Genomic DNA, 23,604 nt, shown 5'->3' on the forward strand with positions numbered 1-23,604 from the left:
TAATGATATGGGTTGATTTGTAAATTGCGCGACTTTTGAGATTTTTTAGTCAGACAATGCGTATTATGACTAAGACCGGCTAATAGCGGTTTGGAGGACAAATTCACAGAGGTAAAAGAATACTAAATTTATCAACATTTTCAAAAAATGTTCTAAATATGGCCACATTTTTAAAAATTTTCCGTGAGTGATATATTCGGCCATATTTAGCTGAGGCAAGGCATTAATCCCGAAAAATTCATCACTTTTTTGCATTTAAGGGACTATGAAAGATGCGTGGATCACCTCGAAAACACGTTTTTGCTTCATTTCGTAGGAAAGTGGTTGAATACTTTACTTACCGAAAATTGGAAATTTTTTTTGACAATTTTGTACGATTAAATATATTGTTTTACGTTTTTGAATTGCTCTTCCAACCAACTATCAGCCGGTTGCAGTCAAAATATGTGTTCCTTGTCTAAAGTCACAGTTTTCGAAATTTCGAAACGCATATCGGTGTTAACTGTCCCCCTCGAAGAAACCCTTCAAATTTTGTATCAAACTTATTCTCGTATCTCGTCTGGTTTCTGAGATATTCGCCCGAGGGAATTAAAAAAGATCACCCTATATATTGTTATACGTGAAATGACACAAAAGTTGAGTCATATCGAAACTTATTTCGGTGATGTTATTTTTTACGAAAACCTATCACCCAAAGTTTGCTCATGCCGGTTTCCCCAATCATAACGAATCCCGGTTAGCCTGGCAGAATCGACAACACGGAGAATGCTGATGAGATAATTGCCTCCCTCGAGGAAAACTCAGGCGACGGTCCCATGGTTATGAAAATGTCGCCGGATGGCGGCGCGTTTTTGGCAGCTCAGCCGGTACCGCATCAGGGTTCGTTCTGCTACCTTGCCATTACCACGAAGAAGGAAAGTTCCTGAACTGCGAATATTACTGTACGATCCTACGTTTGTCGGATTAAATCCTGCAGCGTTGTACTGTGAAAATGTATAATACATGTTGATGATGGAATTCCGATGGGTCAGTCGAGTCGTCGAGTCTATTCTGATTGCGGTATCCTTCGTGTACGAATCGTAGGGTAGGTGCGAGATAATATAGCTTGTCGGTGTACATCGCGTAGACGTCGACAGATACACATGACGAAGATTTTAGCCTGACGAAAGATGCGGTGGAGATAAGTCGCTGCGTCGGTTATACATACACCCATGTATAAGCATACCGATATACGTAGGTATAATAATATGTGAGCGGGAACAAACATCTGATAAGGTCTTGAGCAAAGATAAGTTACGTCACGCGAGAACGTTGCCAGGAACATCTCTGGTCAAATAGTAGCTTCTCCGGTTATAATATGCCATTTTATTTGTCTGACAATACACACATATTTTAGCGGGTTAATTTCTGGACCGGTATATAGTAAATTGTTTTATCCATCTGGTGTACAAGTACATTATATCGGTAAATTTTAACGGGTTTATATTTTTATTCTCTTCACCGCGGTCGCTCGGTCGTAATTAAAAATTTCACCGATCCTTATCGCAACGCATCTACCGTCGATCTCGGAACCGATTGAGACGCGATATGAGAGCGATATGTAACGATTAACGCCGCCGAGTTTGTTCGACTTGTTACTCGCTCGTTAGCTGAGATTTCGGCTCCTCTTCCCTGCAATCGTAATATGGTTAATTCCTACACATCTACCCGTAAACTCCTCACCTCTGAGGTTTGCGCCACGGTATGCCGATCCAATTATCACATCTGCGAGATCAAATATCGCACTGTGATCTGGCCGCTCTTTTCCTCGCACATCCCGCATGCCGGAAGTACAGGTGCGTAGTAGTTAGTGGTCGCGGTCGCAGCTCGACGTTGCGGATGATCAGTTCTCCACGTTGGTATGGTATTGCAATTAAAATGTGACCGTTGACTCGAGTTTTTCCAACCAAGAAGAGGAAGAAAAATAAAAGGAAAAAGAAGAGAAGACAAAGACGAAGTGGAAACGGACGAAGATAAGATCAGGGAGAGAAACAAAAAAACAAATCTGCAATTCTGCGCAAACCCATCGTGAACTCCGGATGAAACGTATGTACGATATTTGTGGAGACAGGTGATCAGGGAAGTTGCGAGGGCGATGGGATGTTCGCCGAGCTCGATTCTCCGTTGTATGCAGGCTAGAGAGAAGCTGGATGGGATCCCCGTTCCCAGTGAAAAACTGGAGCAAAGGAAGAGTCTCGTAAAAACAGGTGAGCCGCTCAAATTACGGTGTGAATTACTGTGCGGATCGCGATTCGATGACCGGGAAAATCGTCTCAATTTTGGGTTATAGATGTGCTTTGGTCGTGATGCAAACGATCGAGAGAAAACTAAATTCACGGGTCTTGGAGGTTTCGATATGAAGTCATCGTCGAGTTCCGCCAATCGCTGTTTATTTTTTTTTGTAACGTTCCCGAAAGCCTGCCGATCGGGTGACGTTCAAAATTCTCCCACTCTTTGTCGAAGGTGATCGTTGATTGGCCGGCGATTGGAAAGCTTCAATTTCAAAACGGTTTTATAACGTAGAACGTGCGGAAAGGAATATCGCATCTTTTGACCAAGTTTCTAAATCGTCGTCTGAATAATATGTTTCGACTTTGTGACGTTGTAAGACTTGTCACGTTGTAGCTGGTTACGTTATCGTAACGATTCATGATGAGAAGAAAATCGTTATTTTGCGATCTTGGAACTGTTTGAAATTCAGTGAACCGTAACGAAACAAAACTTAAACGTACTCAAATTTTTCCAATCTGTGGTTTCCTCAAAATCGTTTTAAAAATAAGAAAATAGCAATTTTACCCAATATTTCGTTGTTCAACCTCGTAAAAATTTCTAAACGTTGCACGGGAGGCTTATTATACGTATGATTAATGAACGAGAGGCTTTCACTAGTTTCGGTTTTAACTTCTTCGTTCCAATATAAATCAGTTTGTATTCCATATACATTGAAAATAAAATTATCACAGTTGTTATAGAATTTCGATTGATCGTTAGTTCCGATACTGTGAGTTGAGACAGCATGATCATAAAACGTCCAATGAAAGACTGGATTGTTTTAAAAAGTATCGTACCTATAATGACGTACCGACGACTAAATTGCGTAAAATTTTAGATAACGATCTGTACAGTGTCGAGGATGGGAAGGTCGGTCGACGTTCAGTAGGTAATCACTCCGTACATCATACATACACATATTCGATATAACATCGTTAGTCTACGTGCGTATATACAAGGTATAATAATGCATAACGAGAAGGGAAAAGACATGTCGGCAAGTCGTGGGATTTTTTTTCTCACCCGCACGTTTTACTCGTTATTCACATCTTATATAGAAAGGGGACCGTGATAGGTGAGTCTGATTCCCCTTGACCCAGTCCCCTCGGTGCCGTTCTATAAGATCATACGTAGGATGTATGCCGGGCCGCGACTTGCGTTTAAAACTCACCGAAGGAATTCAGAAGTGATAATTAGGCTCCGAGCCTATAAAAATATACAAACTTAGGACACCCGATCCAAATCATTGCACGATGCGTTTGCAAAATAAATTACCTTCCCATTCCTTATTTTTCTTTCCTATCGTGTATAATGACCGGATGTGCAACGATTCAATTTTATTTCATATTTAACCCTTCGTTTCGTTCGGATTTGATCATCGGCACAGATTTAGAAAATGAATCAACGATAATAAACGGCAGCGTTGCGACATCAATATTTCATATTTGTATTATATAATTATGACGAATGTGGGCCGAAAAAATCGGGAAGAAAAAGAGAAAAGAAAATTGGTGTCGACGTTTTTTTTTATTTTTTTTTTTTTTTTTACGGTAAATAAATTCCCAGAATACACACAAACATACACAAACGCAGACACAATCTGTCTTGGATTTGGTAAATTTGTGGTAGATATAATAACATGTTCGTACATCATGCGCCATTTATCTGCAGAGTTTGCTCTGGTTTATCGCGAGCTTTACCCCGTGAAACTCATTCAACGATCTGCTCCACTCCGCGGGTAACTTACATACACATATAAATATTTGTGCGTTGTGTGTGTACATACACACGGGTATAAATACATGCGTGTGTGTATTGCATACGTAGACGCATAAGTTACGTAACTAATTCCCACGCAAAACTTGTATTGAACGCATACACACGATGTGGTGTTTTTTCTTTTAACTTTTTTCTTTCTTTTTTTTTTTAAACTTATTTGCTTTTTCAATTTTTATCCTCGTCGTTTTTTGGCAAGGTTTTTCGTTGAATCCACCAGTTTAAGCGTTGTAACGCGACTTAACATTGTACATAGGCTATAAAATGATTAGGCTGAAGTGAGTAACGTTATTGTAACGATTAAAGTTCCGGAAAATCGTTATTTCATAGTTTTGCAGGAATTTTTTGAAATTCAGTTAATCGTAATAAGGCAAAATGTATTCGATTATCATATCTTACACATATTTTGAATACTTGTCTATTTCAAAGTCACCGTAAACTTGAAAAATAGCAATTTTTCGCCACAACGGTTCGTTACATTAACGTTAATGACTTCAGCCTCGTATAATACCGTTCTTACAGATCTCTCGGAAAGGTTCAAAAACACCGACGACTACTGCCCGAGGCTCTCGTTACAGATCTCTGAAAAGTCAAGCGATCCGTCGAGACAGACACTTCGCAGCGTCGGTAAGTTGACTTTTTTTAACAACGCAGAGCCTAGATTCATAATTTTGTCATCTGTAAAAACGAAACGAGAGAAGGCACATTTTCTCTCCGTTTTACCGTTCAACTCGCGCTCGTCAATGCTGCGCGAATACTGTTTGAAATTCGACGTATCGGCACTTTTGAAAATACACAGACGCGGCAATATCATCCCCTTCTCAAGAGCTAAGACAACCGCACAATCGCCAATGTGTATCCTAGAGTTAAACACGTGTTGTAATCGATCAAATAAATTAAAATTCGAAAGCGGGATCTAGAAATTACACACCTATATGTGTTTTTGTATTATCATTTGATTGATTGACGCCCGTTAACGCCTGCAGCGTAAAGGGTGTAGTCGGTATAAAATAATCAATAAATCCAGGGCTTTCCGATTTGCCATACTTTGTTGTTTTTATTTTCGTCACTATCATTGCTATCAATGTAACTGCAACACTACCTCGCGAATCAGTGTAATGTAATTGAATGAACATAATTGTACATATTATACAATGTTCGAATACATCGTGGTCATACAAGCACCACGTGGTCAGAGGGCATTAGATGTACAATTGTCAATGAAGAAACAGGGATCATCTCGCGCGTTATGCACATTATCGGGAATTCTTCGATCGTCAATCTTGCCGGGGATTAAAGGATTTTTTTATCGTCGTCGGCGGCAACCGTTTTCCGATTCTTCTTGACAGCAAACGACCAGAGGCAACGATCGGTGTTAGTTAGTCGTTGATCGAGAGTATAAGCTAGGCAGCTGGTCGGAAAGTATTCTCCGTCAATCCGCGACTCAAGTCAGTCAGTGCCGGTCGTAGCCCATGAAAAGTTCGCGTCGCGAGCCGCGGATTCGAAAAGTTCGACCCACGCATTTTTACACGCTTGAGAAGTAGAGAAACAAGATCAAGTCCAACCAACGCATTCGCTGCCCGCGTGTTTGTTACATAAATAATTTCAAAATTCAAATCACTCGTGTAAGAATTACGATAAAATTTACAGTGAAAATTTAAATATTAATAATCGTAACGACACATTTTTAATAACGGTATACACACTAGCAATAGTAACGATCATTCAACGATATAACACAGAACCACGTGCTATTTGATATTCTAATACATCAATTTCGCGATCGTGTTGCATGATATTGTACAGAATCGCAGTGACCAACAGTGCATCTGTACGAATGAATGAATGAACGAATGAATGCGGTTCTTGTGAATCGCGGATAAATAAAAACTGTGATCCGTAAAATGGGCCGTTACAGAGTTCCCAAATATCAGTTATACGCGAATTGGATCATTCTAACCGTCGCATTTTTTATTTATTTTTTTTATTTTTAGGTTTATTTTTATTTCTTTGCTGAGAATTAAGGGCGCGGAAGGTGATTTCGGGTGCTGCACTGCAGGGTAGAATAGAGGCCGTAGTATTTTCCACTACGCGCCTGCGGGCTTAAAGAGAGTGATTCGGAACTGGTCTTGTCTGCGGCTGCGGCTGTAACCCAATTCGGTACTGGTAGAAACGTACCCGTGTATTCACGTGTGACTTACGTATGTGTGCGTGCATACGCACGTATGCATGTATATGTATATATATATACGTGCGTTATATATATATATATTATATATATATATATATATATATATATATATATATATAAGACGTAAGTTTCGTAATACGCATCTTAGATCAGAAGCGAGGGACGTCGGCCCCGTGCAATGGCAGTGGGCAGATGATTTCTATTCAAAGATTATTCTCATTTTGTTATACCGCATCAAGATTAGCGCGAAGATAATATACATATGTGAACATGCATGACGATAATCGCGTTGCTTGATCTGATCTCCCATTGAAGTTAATCAATTAATTTATTGATTAATTAGAGAAACCAAAGCGCATGTGTTACAAAAATTTACTCGCGTATACATACCGAAACTTGTAAGCTTTCGAATTATAAAAAATATTTTAATCTTTAGGTTAGAACGAATTCACGTTTACCGGTAGATTTAATATTGTTTACTAAATCCGTAGGCAGAGTTTTTTTTGGCATTTGGCTACTTGAAGAGTTCAAGCGAAAATATGTTTCAAACGTAGGAAGAGAAAAAGAAAGTGATACATATCGATTCATCATCGATGCAGTTTTCTTTTCTTCCTGTGTATAATTGAAAGGTCGCACGACAGAAGCGCTGAATTCGAGTAAACTAAATGTTTCAGAAGAGCGAAGAGATATTCGCAAATGTACACCGAATTCTTTGATAAGCACAGAGTTTACGTTATTCGATGACTCGAATTGAAGCGCGGAATGAAAAATTGTAAAAGTTGACGCAATCTAGAGAAAAAATCGTGAAGTTCCAGCCGCTTTGTAAAATTATCTCTGGGATCGGAATAAAGTTGCAGTATGGCAGTATCTGCTTGGGGTATAAAAGTGTGGAAAAACGATAAGATTAATGAGAAAAATAAATAACGGTGAGTTAACTGTTAGTTGAAACACGGGTGATTTTTAATCAATACAGGTCACAACACGCATTCATTCGTTGAAATTTATTTTATATACATAAATGTTATATAAATTATTTCAGTGTTTAAAAAGCTCTCTGTAACCGTTTCAGAATTATGTTCAACCGATTATAACCCGTGACAGGCGATTATGTCGTACAAACCTTCAGGATTATTGACTTCTAAATTACTTCGAATCACGTGCAGGGGAATTTCAAAGCATTTGAACGAATGGAGAAAAGAAGATTTTCGACAAAAGTAGGGCTGAAGCATCTTTGTCGTGCGTCCCATCCAACACATAGGAACAATATATTATGTTCTCGGTGAAAATGAGCTGGAAGGCTTGAAGGAAAATATTTAGCAGGACGAAGCGAAAGAAGAAAATCCACTGAATATAATCGATAAACAAATAAGAAATTCTCTTCTTGTCATTCTAGCTGTCAAAACGTGCGTTTCTGTGATCTCTACAACTGAAAGAAACTCGAAAACGTAAAAAAAAAGTTGCTTCCTCAAGGCCCATGCGTGCAAACATATCCTCTATTATAAATTCTGGAATAAAATCGTCTAAACACTGTATTATAGGCACGTGATTATAGCGAACGACGCGAGGATCGAAGACCTTGCGTGTGTCGATGAAAGAAGTAAAAAAGAAAAAAAGGAGAAAAAAAAAACACGAACGGAGGAGAACTTTATTTTTTAGGTCGATAAATTAACGCCACGTTGACGTTGATATCTGCTTTGGATCCAAGCTGTGCACGTTTTTGTTTACTTTATACGTCATCCGAAGAGTCGGCAGCTCCCTCTTCCTCTCTCTCTCTCTCTCTGTCTATTCTCCTAATTTCGATGATCACCTTCGTTATTATTATTCTTATTCAAACGATGTAATTCTATGGTATTTTTTCAAGTTCGGATTGTAAGTATTCAGAAAACTACTGCGATTCAACATTTCAACTTCAAAGCGTCCGTTTTTTTTTACCCAAAAAGTCATTGAGATAATAATAAGCATTATACCTCAAATATGAAAAACTAATGCAATAAACTCGCAACTTCCGAAAATCACAACAAATACTCGACCTGCGCGTTTTTAAAATTTTTTCTCCATACATCCTCTAACAATAAATTGCAAACAGCTAAATTTATCCGCGTATAGCCGCATCGACATGCAGACTTCGGTTGCAGTGCAGTGCAAAATATTTATAAACGGGTATGAATGCTTAAATTAATGCGAATTTTCACGGGTTCTATTTTTTCACTCTCTTCTTGAATCCGACAGGCCCGTTTTTGCGGCTCGAATTATTTGCCGAAATGACAAGATAGGAATTCGTAAAAGTGATGAAGGTTTTATGGTCAGAGAGCGATAGGTGCTCATCACCGATCAGTAAAGCTGTACCTGTATCTATCGTTTATTATGTACCCGAGCTTATCGCCGGTATCGACTCTTCGGCCGGAAAGTTTAACCAGACGCTGAGTTTTAAAACCAGTCGCTTTTCGCACGGTGATCCGAACAGACATGAATAACAGGAGGGGCGGGGTTGAAATTCCGAATTTGAAAAGTTCCGAAATTTTTGGCGGTGAAACTTGAAGTAAAGAAATCGAACTTTGAGGAAACATCAAAGTTTCAAAGTTCTGGAAGGACAAAATGCCGAAAGGACGTAACTCCGACAAGTCAAAGTACCGAAAGTGCGAAAATGAGAAAATTTTAAAATTTTATTTTTACTTTCGGAATCCTGGTCATTCTGATTTTCGGTTTTTCTGATTTTTTCATAACCACTCGTTGAGTAAACTACACTGTGCGAGTATATTATAATTTTTAGAATCTTACACTCGCGAAACTTTATTTTTTGGAACTTCGCTCTATCGTAACTTGAATTTTTGGAATCTCGCATTTCGGAACTTTGAGACGTCGGATTTCCGATCATTTTCAAGTTTCCCCACCAAATAATTCTGAATTATGCGCTTTCGGAACTTCAACCCTGCCCCTAACAAGATGCGGCGTGAACTATTACGAAACATTGAATTTTTACTGTAGATTTGCTAACATTTTCCTACATAAAATTTGATCCAATAATCACACGTTACATATCCTCTTCGAAACAAAAAGTACCACCGACATTTACATAATCTATTGCCTTAGGGTTACTCCTATTCCTGTGGTAATTATTATCAGAATTTTACGACACCGTTTCCTACAGTAACGAAAATGTATACAATGCGGTGTAATAAACTCCGGGTTTAAATTAATCGCCCGCCACATGCAACGCACGTTTTCGAACGATACGACTTTCGAACGCATAAATATATTATTGGGTAAATAGGTTCACACGAGCATGTAACGAATACCGAATGAAGGGAAGAAAAATCGCGATTCGGATCCGAATGCAGCGGGCACGTAACTTGCACGCGTGTTTTCGCGTGTGAAAAAAAACATAAATTTTCAAGCGAGGAGGGAGTGATAAACAAAAAAGAAAACACAAAAATAAAGCAAAAGAGACAGTTATTGTACGGAGGTTACAAGTAAATATGTTACACATTGCATGAGGACCCAATAAAGGACTATCGACAGAAATCGCGGATGAGGAAACCTCGCGGGTTAATTGTAATTACAAGCCTAGATGGTCGTGCCTTCGCGTCGCGGCTCCATGACATCGTCTGGGAGCAAGTTTTACATACCAAACGACGACGTGGACGACGTGCTGGGTATCAGCCAGCTGCTTTTCAACTATAACGGTAGGTGATCGGAGCCGAATACGCGCGGTGGGGGAAACACAAACGTAACAAAATAAAAATAAGAATGAAAGTTCGCAAAATCGCTTAACGTCTCGAATGAGAAAAAGAAGGATCACACCAATATGCTTCGCTTCATGATTTATTTAAATAAAATTAATTTGCTTTACTGTTTTACTGTTTTTTTCATTAAAATGTCACAATTTTGTTCGCAAATTATATTCATTTCGCACTTACGCCATTTTCGACCCCTTCCTAGCCCGCCATTTTAATCCGTAATATTTGAAAGTGTCTTCAAATTTTAGAATTTACAACCAAATCTTATTCGGTAATGTTCAAGCTTTCGATTCATATCTGTTTTGTACTTTTAATATCGTAATTGTGTTTTTGATCAGCATTCAAAGTTAAAAAAAAAGTTAACATTTGAAAAAGCTTGAAAAACTCGGAAAATTCCATTTCGATTAAAAAGAAGAATCAATTACTCAAATTTTCGGAAAGTTTTTTTGCTCTCTTGAAAAATCATAATGATGGTACTTGCACCATTTTGCCATGTCACCCTTCAGGAATCGGGCGAAATACGAAATCATCTCTTCCTGGGCAGACTTTTGTTTTTCTCCCCCTTACTTTTGTTTTCAAGTTTTCAAGATTGCAAGTGTACGAACATGTACTTGATAAATTTCACATCAATTCCGATATACCCATAATTCGATCGCATCATCCAAACGAACATGCATAATGTATCGGTAACACGATAATTTGAACAATTTTCTGGTACAACATTACAGAATAAAAACGCTACGATAATTTATTTACCTTTTTCAAGGTCTGACCCAATTCTTTCCTCGTCTTCTTTTTTCTGGAAATTCGAAATTTCGACACGCTATTATACGCGTTAGTTTATATGTTGTACATGTGGTTATAAGCGTATACAACGGAGCAATAAATTACTGGGCCACAGAAGCGACGCGATCATACATCGAGAAACGTCACCCTGTATAAAATATTTATGGCACATACATTTTAGGATGAACCTGGATATATCCCTTCTAACCACCCACTCTCTCCCATGTACATCTCCTCCCGCTGATAAGAATCGTGACGTCAATTCTTCTCCACTACGCATTAGATGGAGTACAATTCCCGATAACGTTGCCGTGAGCTATCGCGCTCGGGTTGGCTAGAAATCCCGTTGAAAGAAAAAAAGCGAAAAATCGAAAAAAGAAAGCAATCGGATCGATAATCAAGGGATTACTCTTGAAAGCTCCACTTTGATCCACTGTTTAACGCGCGAAGAATATAAATAATTGTCCGTTCGGAATTGAGAGTATAATCTACACTCATATCTTTGCAACGCGACTCATTCTGTAAAAACCTGCAACTTCTGTTTATCAGGATCTGAAGAAGAGGAATCAATCGCGGAGGGTCTGGAGTCCCGGATTCGTACCCTTCCCGAAGAAGATGGGGAGGTCTGCGTTATTGTGAGTAACATATTCTTGTCGCTTTAGTCGAGGGGCCATTAATTTAAAGGAAGTCATAAATTTGACAGTTGGAAATCAATTTAGTAACAGTAAATCAATGGAACTTATCGTCAATGACTGAAATATTCTTTGTTATTACGAGGAATCGATCGAAAGATAACTGAGCTCATTTGAAATCACTGCGAATCACTTGAAACCCCACGATGGCGCTGAAGAGATAGCGTGACAGGCGTTGAAAATCATAGAAACCGTTGTAAGTCTTGCAGCGAGGGGGTATTCACTTTGAAATTGCTGGAAGTTAGTTGAAATCGCTTGAAATCACGTGTAATCGTGTGAAATTGCATGAAATCGCGAGTGTATTCACTTGTTGAAATCACCAACCACTTTGGAAAGCAGTCACTTGAAAATCGCTTGAAATAACTTTAAGTGAATCAGTTGAATTTACTTGAAATCGCATGAAATCGTATGAAATTCCTTGAAATCATTGTAATCGCCTGTCACCCGATCTATTAGTGAATACCCCCTCGTCATGCGGTACAGACCGAATAGTTTTCATTCTTTAACGTTCTATAGATTTCTATCCTCTTTCGATTCAAAACACATTTTGAGAACAAGAAGTACGTCGGTTCTTTTCAATCCTCAAGTCCCCCATCAATCTAGGCTAAGATAAAACTAATAGGCCATACAGGTATCAGCGTGGATCGTGAAAATAGCTATAAAGAAGAAGCTCAACTTGAGATGCGTAAACACGACGGAAAGCGACTCGAGACCTGGTTCATAGCGATTTTATAGTTAGTTCGCGAATGTACACAGTTTTGTATACTGGGTGATGCTGCGGCGTTTTCTGGGCACTTCGTTGCCCACCGTAAGCAACAGGAGTGTACGTTTTCCTCTTTCCTCATCAGCCACGTCCACGTTGTATACGCATTGGTATTCTGTTTAATCAAAGCGAAGCCTCGTGTTTTACGAACTAGAAAAATTATCGTCGTTAAATCTTTTATCTGCAGGACTTCGACGGAGTGTAAATATTTTCTCTATAGGAGAGTTAAAAGTCGGATGCGCGGTTGGTGAAAATTCCCAGATGCAACCGTGTAACGAAAATCGCGTAATAGAAATTTCCATAACAATCTAGGAACGAAATTTTAATCCGTGAAAATCTGGGATCGATTACTGATCCGCGAGTAATGCATCTGGGAAAGTGTGAAACAGGGTATAATCGCGACGATTACGAAAAGTGTAATCGAAGGATTGTTATTCATAGCAAGAAACTATCATCGATAACCGCACATTTTTATTATAGACAATGATAACGAACCACGAGCTTCGTATCAGCGGTTCAAATAGATATCTATCATTTTAATCTTCAATAACTTGGAGCGCTTGGTTGTTTGTTGTTGCTGATTTAAAAGCAGGTACAAAACGACTAGAAAACCGATGTACCGATCCAAGGTACCTTGTATCTATGGGCACAGATGATCGCTGATCCTGTCCGCGTGACAAGGCTTATAGATATACGTTACGGCATTCGGGGAAGATTGGATCCGGAAAGAATAAACGAGAACAAGTGAAAACAAAAACTGTCTAACGATCAATTAGCGAAGATTTTGAAACACAATCGCATGACGTATCTCCGATACTGTATTATACTCGGAGGTTTAATCAGTGGCAGGTATATAGGTATCAACTTGTAGATTAGAGACATAAAGAACGTACGTCGAACATATCAGTGATAAAGATAATCAGCACGATGGTTGATAAGCGGGAGTTGGAAAGGGTCAATTTAGAGCCAGTTTAAGGAGTAAACAGCCATCGGCGAGTGCGTGAAACGCCAGAGTCCTGACGAAACAGTATTAACGCTAGATTCCGCGCAAATCGGTGCGTTTACGGATCAGGTGCAATGAGTTGAGGTGGAAAATCGGCGATCGAGTAGCAACCCTGACTGATCGATATCCAGGAGTGTCGAGAGCTAGTGTGATCGTTGGGTTTTATGGAGCGTAGATGAAGAACGCCAATACTTTGGCAATGAACCGCGCTCCTCGGTCGTCGACCAGGAGCGTCCAAAGTTTTCAGTCATTCGCGGATGTCGACCGCGAAGAATTGGACGGTAACGCCGGCATGCCGGACACGCGGCGTCAGACGAAGCCGATACTTTACGTATACGGTCCTACGGAAAGTGAAAATCCGAACACTAGTATCGAGGACAGTGATACGTGGTTCACCAGACTGATACCTGGTATCTGCACTCGACTAGCCGCCACCTGCTGTCAGAGCAGATACGTCATGGAGGTCAAGGAGCCCGCGATCCCCATCGTCATACCCGTAACATACGTAAGGAGCCTGCTTCCGGTTGCACACTTTTCCCGTTTGGGAGAAAAAAAAACAAAAAAAAAAACAAAAAAAAAAAAAAAACGGAGCTGGGAAAAAAACGAGCGCCTTTTCTCACCCCTCCGTCGTTTTTCTTCTTTTCTTTGATCAAGCCAGCAGCGCTCTGTCCTCGACTATTCGATTTGGGGTCCGCATTCTCAAGTGACAAGATGTTGCGACAGAGTTAAATTTGCCCAGACGCGTTGAACTATCCGCTCTTCCTCCTGGCCTCTTACACGAGATAAAACGTAGAGAAACCTCAGGCACTTGTGTCTAGATTCAGTGAGACGCTTAACTGTCGGTATGACGCTGCAGGCCGAGGAAAAAAGAGACAGTATGGTATTCGTCTGAGAGAGTAAATTTGGAAAAATTTTTCACGGTTATATAAGACCAAAGGCTGCACGTGGATCTGTAATAGTAGTAATAGTAGTAGAAGTAGTAGCAGTAGTAGTAGTAGTAATAGTAGTAGTAGTAGTAGTAGGAGTATTACCAGTGATAATGTTTACTTAAGGTTCACGCCAACGAAACAGTCTTCGTTTACGCTCTTTTATCTTGGCCATACATCCTTCCACCGTTTTCCCTCTCTTTTTTCCACTTTAATACTAGTGTGCTTTTTTTTTTTTTTTATCAAGTGGAAGTACCCTGTTCAGTTTCTGTTCTTGATTTACCTCAGCAACTCATTTTCTACGTTATGTATATTAATTTTTCCCCTTTTCTCACTTCTGAAATTTCTTGTGGTTTCCTAGAGCAATTGATTCGAGTTCACCCCTTTGCTTTGCCAAAAATGCGCTTCTGATTATTTTTCTGTCATCTTATCTCATGGACTTTTCGATGCAGTTTCGTATCATCCATGATCAGCACCTGCCTCAGTAAAGAAAAGTTTAGCTGTCTCTGAAGTATTTATGAACAATGAATCAGGGCAAGCTTATCGAAGTAAGATACATGAAATCAAGAATCTATTGTAAAAATTACGCATTGCACAAGCTTGTACCTTACTATTGGTTCTAGTACCTTTTTTCGGATAGTGCTTATCAGTGCTGCCGTCTTATTTTAATGTATTTAAAAGTAATTGTAGATCGAGTGGATCGTAATCCCAAGGATTAGGCCATTCATGGTTATCAACTAGTGCACGTATTAAAAACTGTGTGCCGAATGAGCGACGAAAAAGAAGACAGTAAAAGGCCACAGGGGGATAAGTAGGGTGAAAATGCCTCTTGCAAATATCGTAATGACATTTTATGGAGAAGTAAGTACCATCAAAATACTAAGATCCTCTGAGTAGCAGGCCTCAATCTCAATTGGTTTTCGATAAGAATAAAGAAACTATAGAATGTAAAAATTTTAAATGTTATTAAGGGAGTGAAGACCGTTCATAGACACAATGGATAAATTTTTAGCTCAATACGTTCATGATAGAAATAATTATCCTCTTTCAAATTTTTGTTTTCTACCGCGTTACTTTTCGAGAAAAATTATGAAACTATTATTTTTACATTCCTTATAGATTGGTCAATAACTAGAATTTTTTTTATAAATTTTCGTAACGGCACGCTGTAGTTAGAAAAAATGAAACACCCTTTTTCTTGTCAGAAAATTGAATTATTTAATGGGTTTCAGTCGTATTATTACTTTATAATTGATGTCATGAAATGATTCAGTTACGTTAGAAGTTGTGACATTTGTTTTTCGTCAAATTATTTCAGTATATTATTTATAAAGAAACAAGAGTAGAATTTGCATTAATACGGCTGAAACTTGTTTAACGGGTTACCCTATAATGTGAAATTGTCAGAAATTGTTTGGTCCCCCCCCCCCCCCTCCCCCCTTAAAAGATCGTTTGAACGATTAAAATTAATATGCATTACAAGGATTAATGGTGAATGTAAATTCAATTTCTGCTCTCAAAAAAATTGGCGTTCAAACTTGTAACGTGTTTTTCGAGAAACTATGTTTTATAAAACTGCGCGCACGCTATCTCGAGCTGTAATCGATGAATCGACTCGAAATTTAGTACTGTTCAGAGAGATAGATGTAGATGGTGGATCATCGACGAAGAATCCACGAAATCAGCGATAAAGGAGAAAAGTGGGTAAAGTGGGTTGTTAATTAAAGATTTCTCACGATTAATAACAATTAAACGATATACTTTATTGGAGATAGCGATACGAACTGTATCGCGAGAGATCAGAACGACAACTAAGGCTTTACGAAATCGAGAGAATACATAGGTGATACATAAATATGATTTTACGACAGTCGACGATGTACATGAAATGTGCAATTGAGTTCTTTGAAGTGTGATACGCGAATGAAATATGAATGTAACGAGTACGAGACAACACTTCAAATTAAATTGTCACGAGTTCGCTTATACTTTGCCGAAATAGGTACACCATATTCAAAGCAATATTACTTTTCAGCTGAAGAACCATTTTTTTCTTTTCATTTTTTATCAAACAGTTGTTAATAATAATGCAAAGTATTCTTGAGCCGAAAACGTCGAAAAAATGTCAGGAATATCCTTTCGGCACCAAGGAAGAGAAAACCTTCGTAAGCCAAAAACTGATACAATGTACTTAATGTGCATATTTTTATTTTTTTTTTCTTATTGTCAAATCACCGATACGCGCGACATAATGTAAACCGATTCGCCGCGCACGAAAAATATCGAGAGTCGCGAAGAGACGTACTTTATCGAATTGCATTCTATTGACAATAAAAATTGCTGGACACACTCCTCAACGTGTACACGAGTTGAATATTAAAAAGACTTTCATATTGCATCGGTAGTTTTTCCAAAATTAACTCCTGAAGATTAACCCTTTTCGATGTTCGTCACGACAGGGTAACCCTTGATAAGTCAATTTTTCTTGAAAAAATTGTTGCTAATTTTTATTTTACTACGGTGTACCGTTAGGGAAAAAAACAAGTTGAAAAGAAAAGTTTAGAATGCAATAAATTTTTCAATCATGAATTTATAGAGCTAAAAATCTATCCATTATGTTCGTGAAAGTTCTTGACTCCCTCAATAACACATTAAATTTTTAAACAAATCGGTCAAATCAATTCTAGGGAAAAAATCATTTTACATATTTCAGTTTTCTTTATTTTGCTCGAAAATCAATTGAGATTGTGGTCTGATACTTTCGGGATATTAATATTTTAACAGTACCTACTTATCCACAAAATGTCATTATGATATTCGGAAAAGGTATTTTTGCCGTGCTTATCCCCCCTACGGTCTTTGCCTGCACATCGACTTTAATAAACATGAAAAATTACACGTACGAAACGAACTTATTAATTCCCATTTCAGAAGGGACCTCAAGATTTGAAGTCGAATCTACTGACATCATGGAGCCCCAGCTCGACCAAGGTAAAAAAAAAAAACAAAAAAAAAAAACAAAAACAAACGTATCGAATTTCACGGTAACCCGATGCTTAAAGGGTGTCTGGTAATTTTCATGAAATTAAAATTCCCATTCACACGACGAAGATAATGTTGGTCTTCGGGCGGGACGATCACCAATCAGAAGTATTGGGATCGGCAGCGAAGAAATTAGGGTGGTCGGTGACTTACTCAAGGAGCACAGACACGGCCCTCGAGACCTTCCACAGCCGCGGGCATGACATTGTCGTGATAGATCACCGGGGATCTCGAGGAATAGATTCCGATTCTCTCTGCAGGTCTGTTGACGTGCAGGTACCACCTCAATCGTGTCCGTCACTAGCAAAATGATTTACTGTAGTACAAGCTTGATTTTTTCTTACCGATAGATTGATCAGGGCTTCGGGCGTCAATCCAAACACAGTGATCGTCGCTCTCGTTCGAAAGTCGTAAGTAAAATACTTCTTTGCTCGTCTCATTCTTCTCCTCGTTTACTAAACGCGATTTCGCGATGTCGTTTCCAGGTTCCTCATCAACGCGGATCAGGACCAGATCATGACGATCGGACTGATGGGTATCGGCTTCAACAGAGTGAGTAGTGCGAGCTAGCCGGTTTTTTCTAAATCTCTGATCGTAGTAAATTGATGATCGCTGCATTGCAATTAACTAGCGCACATCGGATGCTTTCTCGACAGACGCTCCTCGAGTGCTCCCAGGAAAATCTTCTGGCCAACGAACTCGTCAATATCCACGCAAGCGAACTCCAGCCCAGGTTGCACCTCGCCGCTTTTCATGCGCTTTACGTAGCCGTCGACAGGTGCAGAGACATGGTCCACGTAACCAACGACCGCCACGTTGTCCAGGTGAAATCTCAAGACCTCATCCGATCGATAGTCTTGCGACCACAAGCAGGAGTCAATAGTCCGGTACTCATGTTTTTCGTCTTCTTTTTTCACAGTTTGCAAACAAGGCCAGCGAACGTTTTCTCGGTTACAAACCGGAAGAGCTTCTGGGTAACAAAATAATGGACATCGTGTCCTCCGACAACTTTGTCTTAATGGATCAGCACCTTCGGCGAGGCAGAGAATGGGAGGGTAACATGAACTGCAAGAGAAAATCGTCGAAGACGATCACCGTCAACTGCCGGATAGTCCCTTTTTCCGCCTCGGGCAGGTGCGTAGTACGTATAATATGAACATAGGCTGAACATCTGTCGTGTTAGCATAATCAGTTGCAAGAAGATCGTTCTTCCGTCCTGCTTCACGATCGTCCAATCTGTTTAACCAGGACACCGACCCACTACATTTACGTCCACGACACTACCTACCTCCTCGAAAACATGGCAATTGGTCCGGGCAACACTGGGACGCAGCAAATGCCCAGAGGAAGCGTTCACTCGCTAAGAAGAGGATCGTTCGACGTCAAGTCGACGGGGAGTGAGAGTAAGGCGCCCGATCTCCAAACCCGATTCAGTTACCAGCATGTCCCGATCGAAAATCAGTGCCAATGCGAAAATGCACGCAGTGAATATTAATCACCCATTCAGCTGGTTAAGAATGCCCGTAACCGAATAATGAGCATCGGTTTATTTCAGCCCACAGGCGATCCAGTTTTACGAAAATTCACAATTTACCACTGGAAGCACCGATCACTCGTGTCATCGGTATACTCTCAACCGCACTAAACGACATGTCGACGACGAGTCCGGAACTCGCGCTGCAGATGTACAAGGTGCGTTATACAGCAGCTAGGTGACGACGTTATAAAAGAGAGAATATTATGTCTGATAGCGAAATTTTTGTGATAACAAGGGTGAATAATATTCAACCAAAGTAGTTTCTAGGTATGATCGTCAAGCGGAACGAATATTGTTACAATGTGTTGTTACAAAAAACGACGATTCGAAGTAAAAAAATTCTCTTCAAATTCGAAACAAGTTTCGTCAATCACGACTCATGTGTGTGTACGCAGAAAATATTGTATCCCGAATCCCAGGAAATCGGTTTCATCAGTTTGGATGAAAGTAGGACGGAAAATCAAGTATTGGGTGGAGATGATTCGTGAAACTTTCCAGGATTTTACCATTTCCGGTTACCGAATAGCCACGTTTCTCGAACTTTTCAATAATTATTTCAATATATCCTAAGTTACCAGAGGAATGGTTCGACCGAATCAAACTAAGCTATTGAGAACTACTAATGCGTTCATGTCGCCATGCCTATTGCGAAAAATGTTAACTTTTGAAGTGATCCGGTTAAATTCACTTCTGTTCTTTTCGTAGGCGATCGAGCTGCTTAAGGGCACGGAATTGTACACGCCACAGCTAAGGGAGGATACCAGAGGATACGATCCGGTCACCGAAGACCTCGTCGGCGCTCTTTTAGCGGTGAGTGAAAATCGAATCGGCGAAAATAAACTCTTGACGTGCATCGATGGGTGAGAGTAATTGTGCTTGATTTATCCATGTGCAGTCTCCGGTCTACGCGAGGGACTCGAGAAGGTCGTCAAACGACTCCGTGAGTCGGATACCAACGAGCAAGACACTGACCAATGCCTCTGCTCATCGCATGTCTCTCAAGGGTTACAGGCCACCCCAAGAAATTCACGACATGATGGAGAAGAGTCTCGACTGGGACTTCGACATATTCAAACTAGAGGTTCTTTCCTGCGGAAGGTAGAGTAGAGGTGGCCAGGCATGCACGCTGATCTGGCAGCGAAACTTTTCTTGTATCATTGTAATTCACTCTGATAATGTAATTAGCACCTGGCAGTTCTTTGGGGCAATTTTTTGATTCCTGAATCTTGCTACATACGCTTAATTTTTTCGGACTCTCAGACCGCTCGTTTACTTGGGGATGAATCTTATCGGGCTCTACGAAGGCCCTGCGACACTGGGCTGCGACGAAAAAACGTTTTTCAACTGGCTCACCCTCGTCGAGATGCATTACCACGCAGACAACAGTTACCACAATTCGTCGCACGCTGCTGACGTCCTTCAGGCAACCGCCAAGTTCATGCGATCCGAGAGACTCAAGATGATATTCGACCCGCTCGACGAAGTCACGGCTCTGATAGCCGCCGCGGCTCACGACATAGATCATCCGGGAAGATCGAGGTAAGCTGGAGACGAGGCTTCTGACATCCAACGATACTTTTGATTGAGGAAGTGTGTAAAGATTACAATATTTTTACCATTTCAGCCAATTTCTCTGCAACGCTAACAACAAACTTGCAATTTTGTACAACGACTTGGCGGTTCTTGAGTCGCACCACGCTGCCCTTACTTTCAAGCTTACGTTGGCCGACGACAGGGCGAATATTTTTAAGGTAATTATCGCGTTTTTGCGTTCAATTCTAGTAACTGTTCAGAAATTTCTCCCACGTTCCTAACTTCGCCGAAATGGAAAATCACGAAATGAATCAAAAAATATTTTGCACTCGAGGAACTGCTTGTGAATCGAATTCATTCATTCCAAAAATTGTAAGAAATTGTGTGTAAAAACTCGTGATCATTTGCGCCATAAGAAATTTATGAATAATCGTGAAACCTATTTTTACCAGGATTGTTATTTAAACTATTGTTCTTCAGGGTTTGGACAGAGAGTCGTACAAAGTGGCAAGGCAGAACGTTATTGATATGATTCTCGCTACCGAGATGACAAGGCACTTCGAACACCTCGCGAAATTCGTCAACGTCTGCAGCAATCGAATGGCAGGTGACTCACAGTCCGAGGTATCTCTTATACCTTCGTTCTACACTGTACTTGCTGTATTATACTTCTTACTTGAAGAAACAAATCGATGAAGTCAGTTTTGATATAAGCGAGAAAAATACGGTGAAGTGATTTCAACGAGTTGCCATATCATCATAAATGCAGTTCGAAATGTACCGTATTATTGACTTTCTTTCAGCCTGTTTCCGAGGTTATTGACATGACCGTACTCCTTCAACCAGAGAACATTACCCTGGTTAAAAGAATGATGATAAAATGCGCGGATGTATCCAACCCGACTAGACCGTTGAAGGCTTGCATTGAGTGGGCGAGGCGAATCGCTGAGGAATATTTTCGGCAGGTATGAAAATACACTGCCAAACAAGTTTTCTTTCCAATTTTGTTTACTCTCAACTAAATCGTCCCCCCTGATTCTAATTTTGAACTGAAAATTGGGCATTCCACGTCTAATCGATCTGGTTAAAACCCTCACTCTCTTAGAACCGGTCAAACTTTATGAAATATTTTCGTTAGTTGTGTGATTCTTTATAGAATTTTATTCGGTGATGTTTACATGTTGCTGAGAGTCTTATACCGAATACTCATCTGTTAGTGTAGAAAAACGTGTGAAAATTATATCGCGATGCCGAGTTTAGATGATAAGCGACGAACTTTTTACTAAAATAATTTCTGAAAGAAAAATAATTCCATTTTGTTGGCACATAAAAATCACCTTGCGAATTCTAAGGACAGAGACACAATACAAAACACGTACGCAATCAAAAGTTCTTTTCGAAGGTTCTATCGGTGTATAAAAAGACTGTATTAGAAGAATACAGTTCTGAATAAATGACACCATTTTGCATTCAGACTCTGTATCGATTCATAAAATCTTCAGAAACCATGAAATAAAGAGAACTTTTGATTGTGTTCCTTGTTTCCTTTGATTTCGCCGACTGCTCGTTATGCGTTGAAAACTTATTCTTTTTTTTCCTGAGAAATCAATTCAGCAAATCATTCATACTTTTCAAGTACTAAACTCCGGCCCGCAATGAAACGTTCTCACGTTTTTCTACACTAGCAAAGGAGTATCCTCCAAAATTTTCAGTGAAGAAAGTATGATGTTCGAAAAATCTCAAAGCTAAGGATAAGATTATTGTTCAGGTCAATTACACGGGATTGCCCCAAATACACCTGCTAAATTTCCAAATAGTCACACGTACACGTACCTGTAATATTTTCAGACGGACGAAGAGAAGCAAAACGGGATGCCGGTCGTGATGCCGATGTTTGACAGACTGACGTGTTCCATACCCAAGTCGCAAATTGGATTCGTCGACTTTATAATCAATGACATGGTCGAGGCTTGGGACAGTGAGTAGAGAATTTACTTAACAGCAACAAATTCGTGAATACAACAGAACTGCGCTTACAATTCACAGAATGAACGCCGCGCAGGGTAGCGCCACTAGCTTATTCATTCTCGCTGCGGATGATTAACCGAGCACTGTGCTATGCGGGTTGCCTGCAACAAGGGGCATCGGGCTATTATGTATAACGGGTCCTTCCTGGAGGCGCATCACTAGGACCCCGGATTATAGGCAATTCGGAATATAAGTCCATTCTGAGCAGCTTAATATGTATCGTACAGCTGATGTCGCTCTGGCGAAACTCGGTAGTGCTCAGAGTGTACCCTGAATTGCGTATAACAATTTGGGGTCCTTGTGTTGCGCATCCACGAAAGGACACGGCACGTATTTCTTTCTATATGACTTCTTCTGTCAGAGATAAACCGCATCGACGTGCTACATATGCAAATTTGAATATTTTATAAAATATATAATTGTCGAAGGTATTTATTGATTCGATATTTCACATCGTTTATTCACGTTTCAGCATTCGTTGACATGCCCGAATTAATTAGTCACATGAGACTGAACTACGATAAGTGGAAGGAATATCAGGTACGCAATGTTATATTTGAAATGTACACATGAATTATTCATGTGAATTACACAGCGGTTAGCAGTATGATCAATTTTAATAATCGAGTGTAAAACAACACCACGTTTAATTTGAATTATTTAAAACGTGATACTTTTTTCTGAATTCTAATTCGCAGGAACAAGGAATATCGACGCTCCAAGATATTGAAAAACTGCAGACATCGCCAGAACTGCAAATACCGCGACGAACTACGTAATACTATATTTGGATAATGAATTGAGAAATCTGACGAGTGGCGTAACTTATGAAATGCGGGACATCGATTAATACTCTGAATACCGCTTGCTCCCCGACAACTGGTACACGGCACGTAGCATACCGCTATCAGACACGAATATAAAATGAAATAAATATACGTTTGTAAATTATTTTCGTATTGTCATACGTACTCTATAAATAATATATACACACACATATATATATATGTATATATATATGTAAAATATATATACTATATGTTGATTATTCATTTAAAAATTTCCCTTATTCGTCCATGTTATACTTTTCATAAACAAAGAACCGGCGTTTTTATTTCAAGTACTAGGTGCAACTGGACTTGGTAAAATATAAAACTATTAAAATTATACACTGAAATGGCCGAGCGATAAATGAAACAGTTGAACTTTCTTCTACTCCTTTATACTGTCAAGATACACTATAGAAATGCGTAATATTCCGTACATACCGTTCAGTGAAA

The 23,604-nt window shown here is 39.6% G+C and overlaps 2 protein-coding genes across 12 annotated transcripts in view; one reads left to right on the forward strand and one right to left on the reverse strand.

Annotated features, from left to right (window-relative positions):
• LOC124293331 (protein Cep78 homolog) overlaps positions 1–22,261 on the reverse strand; it is a 26,104-nt gene extending 3,843 nt beyond the window's left edge. Inside the window, exon 1 of one of the 2 annotated variants that reach the window (XM_046733830.1) lies at positions 22,130–22,261. The gene's annotated coding sequence lies outside the window, so the exon portion shown is untranslated. Of the gene's footprint in view, positions 1–691; positions 1,448–22,129 lie in introns of those variants that run through there. The other variant, XM_046733831.1, reaches the window with a different exon arrangement.
• On the forward strand, positions 1,864–23,361 carry LOC107219925 (high affinity cAMP-specific and IBMX-insensitive 3',5'-cyclic phosphodiesterase 8). 10 transcript variants are annotated; one of them, XM_046733816.1, is made up of 20 exons: positions 1,864–2,246; positions 4,609–4,713; positions 11,350–11,435; positions 17,116–17,175; positions 17,296–17,486; positions 17,577–17,636; positions 17,712–17,778; positions 17,883–18,050; positions 18,146–18,360; positions 18,475–18,710; positions 18,782–18,918; positions 19,469–19,573; positions 19,659–19,861; positions 20,024–20,302; positions 20,388–20,514; positions 20,777–20,920; positions 21,100–21,261; positions 22,145–22,274; positions 22,797–22,864; positions 23,023–23,361. In XM_046733816.1, the coding sequence occupies exons 1-20, from the start codon at positions 2,135–2,137 to the stop codon at positions 23,101–23,103; spliced, it is 2,736 nt and encodes a 911-aa protein (XP_046589772.1). In that variant the 5' UTR covers positions 1,864–2,134; the 3' UTR covers positions 23,104–23,361. The 10 variants fall into 10 exon arrangements, with proteins under 10 accessions (XP_046589772.1, XP_046589773.1, XP_046589775.1 ...); XM_046733817.1 differs by lacking the exons at positions 1,864–2,246; positions 4,609–4,713 and adding exons at positions 5,549–5,782; positions 9,549–9,960; XM_046733819.1 differs by lacking the exons at positions 1,864–2,246; positions 4,609–4,713 and adding exons at positions 5,549–5,782; positions 9,673–9,960.
• The last annotated feature ends 243 nt before the right edge of the window (positions 23,362–23,604 follow it).

Source organism: Neodiprion lecontei, chromosome 3 (assembly GCF_021901455.1).
Source record: "Neodiprion lecontei isolate iyNeoLeco1 chromosome 3, iyNeoLeco1.1, whole genome shotgun sequence".
Lineage (NCBI taxonomy): Eukaryota > Metazoa > Arthropoda > Insecta > Hymenoptera > Diprionidae > Neodiprion > Neodiprion lecontei.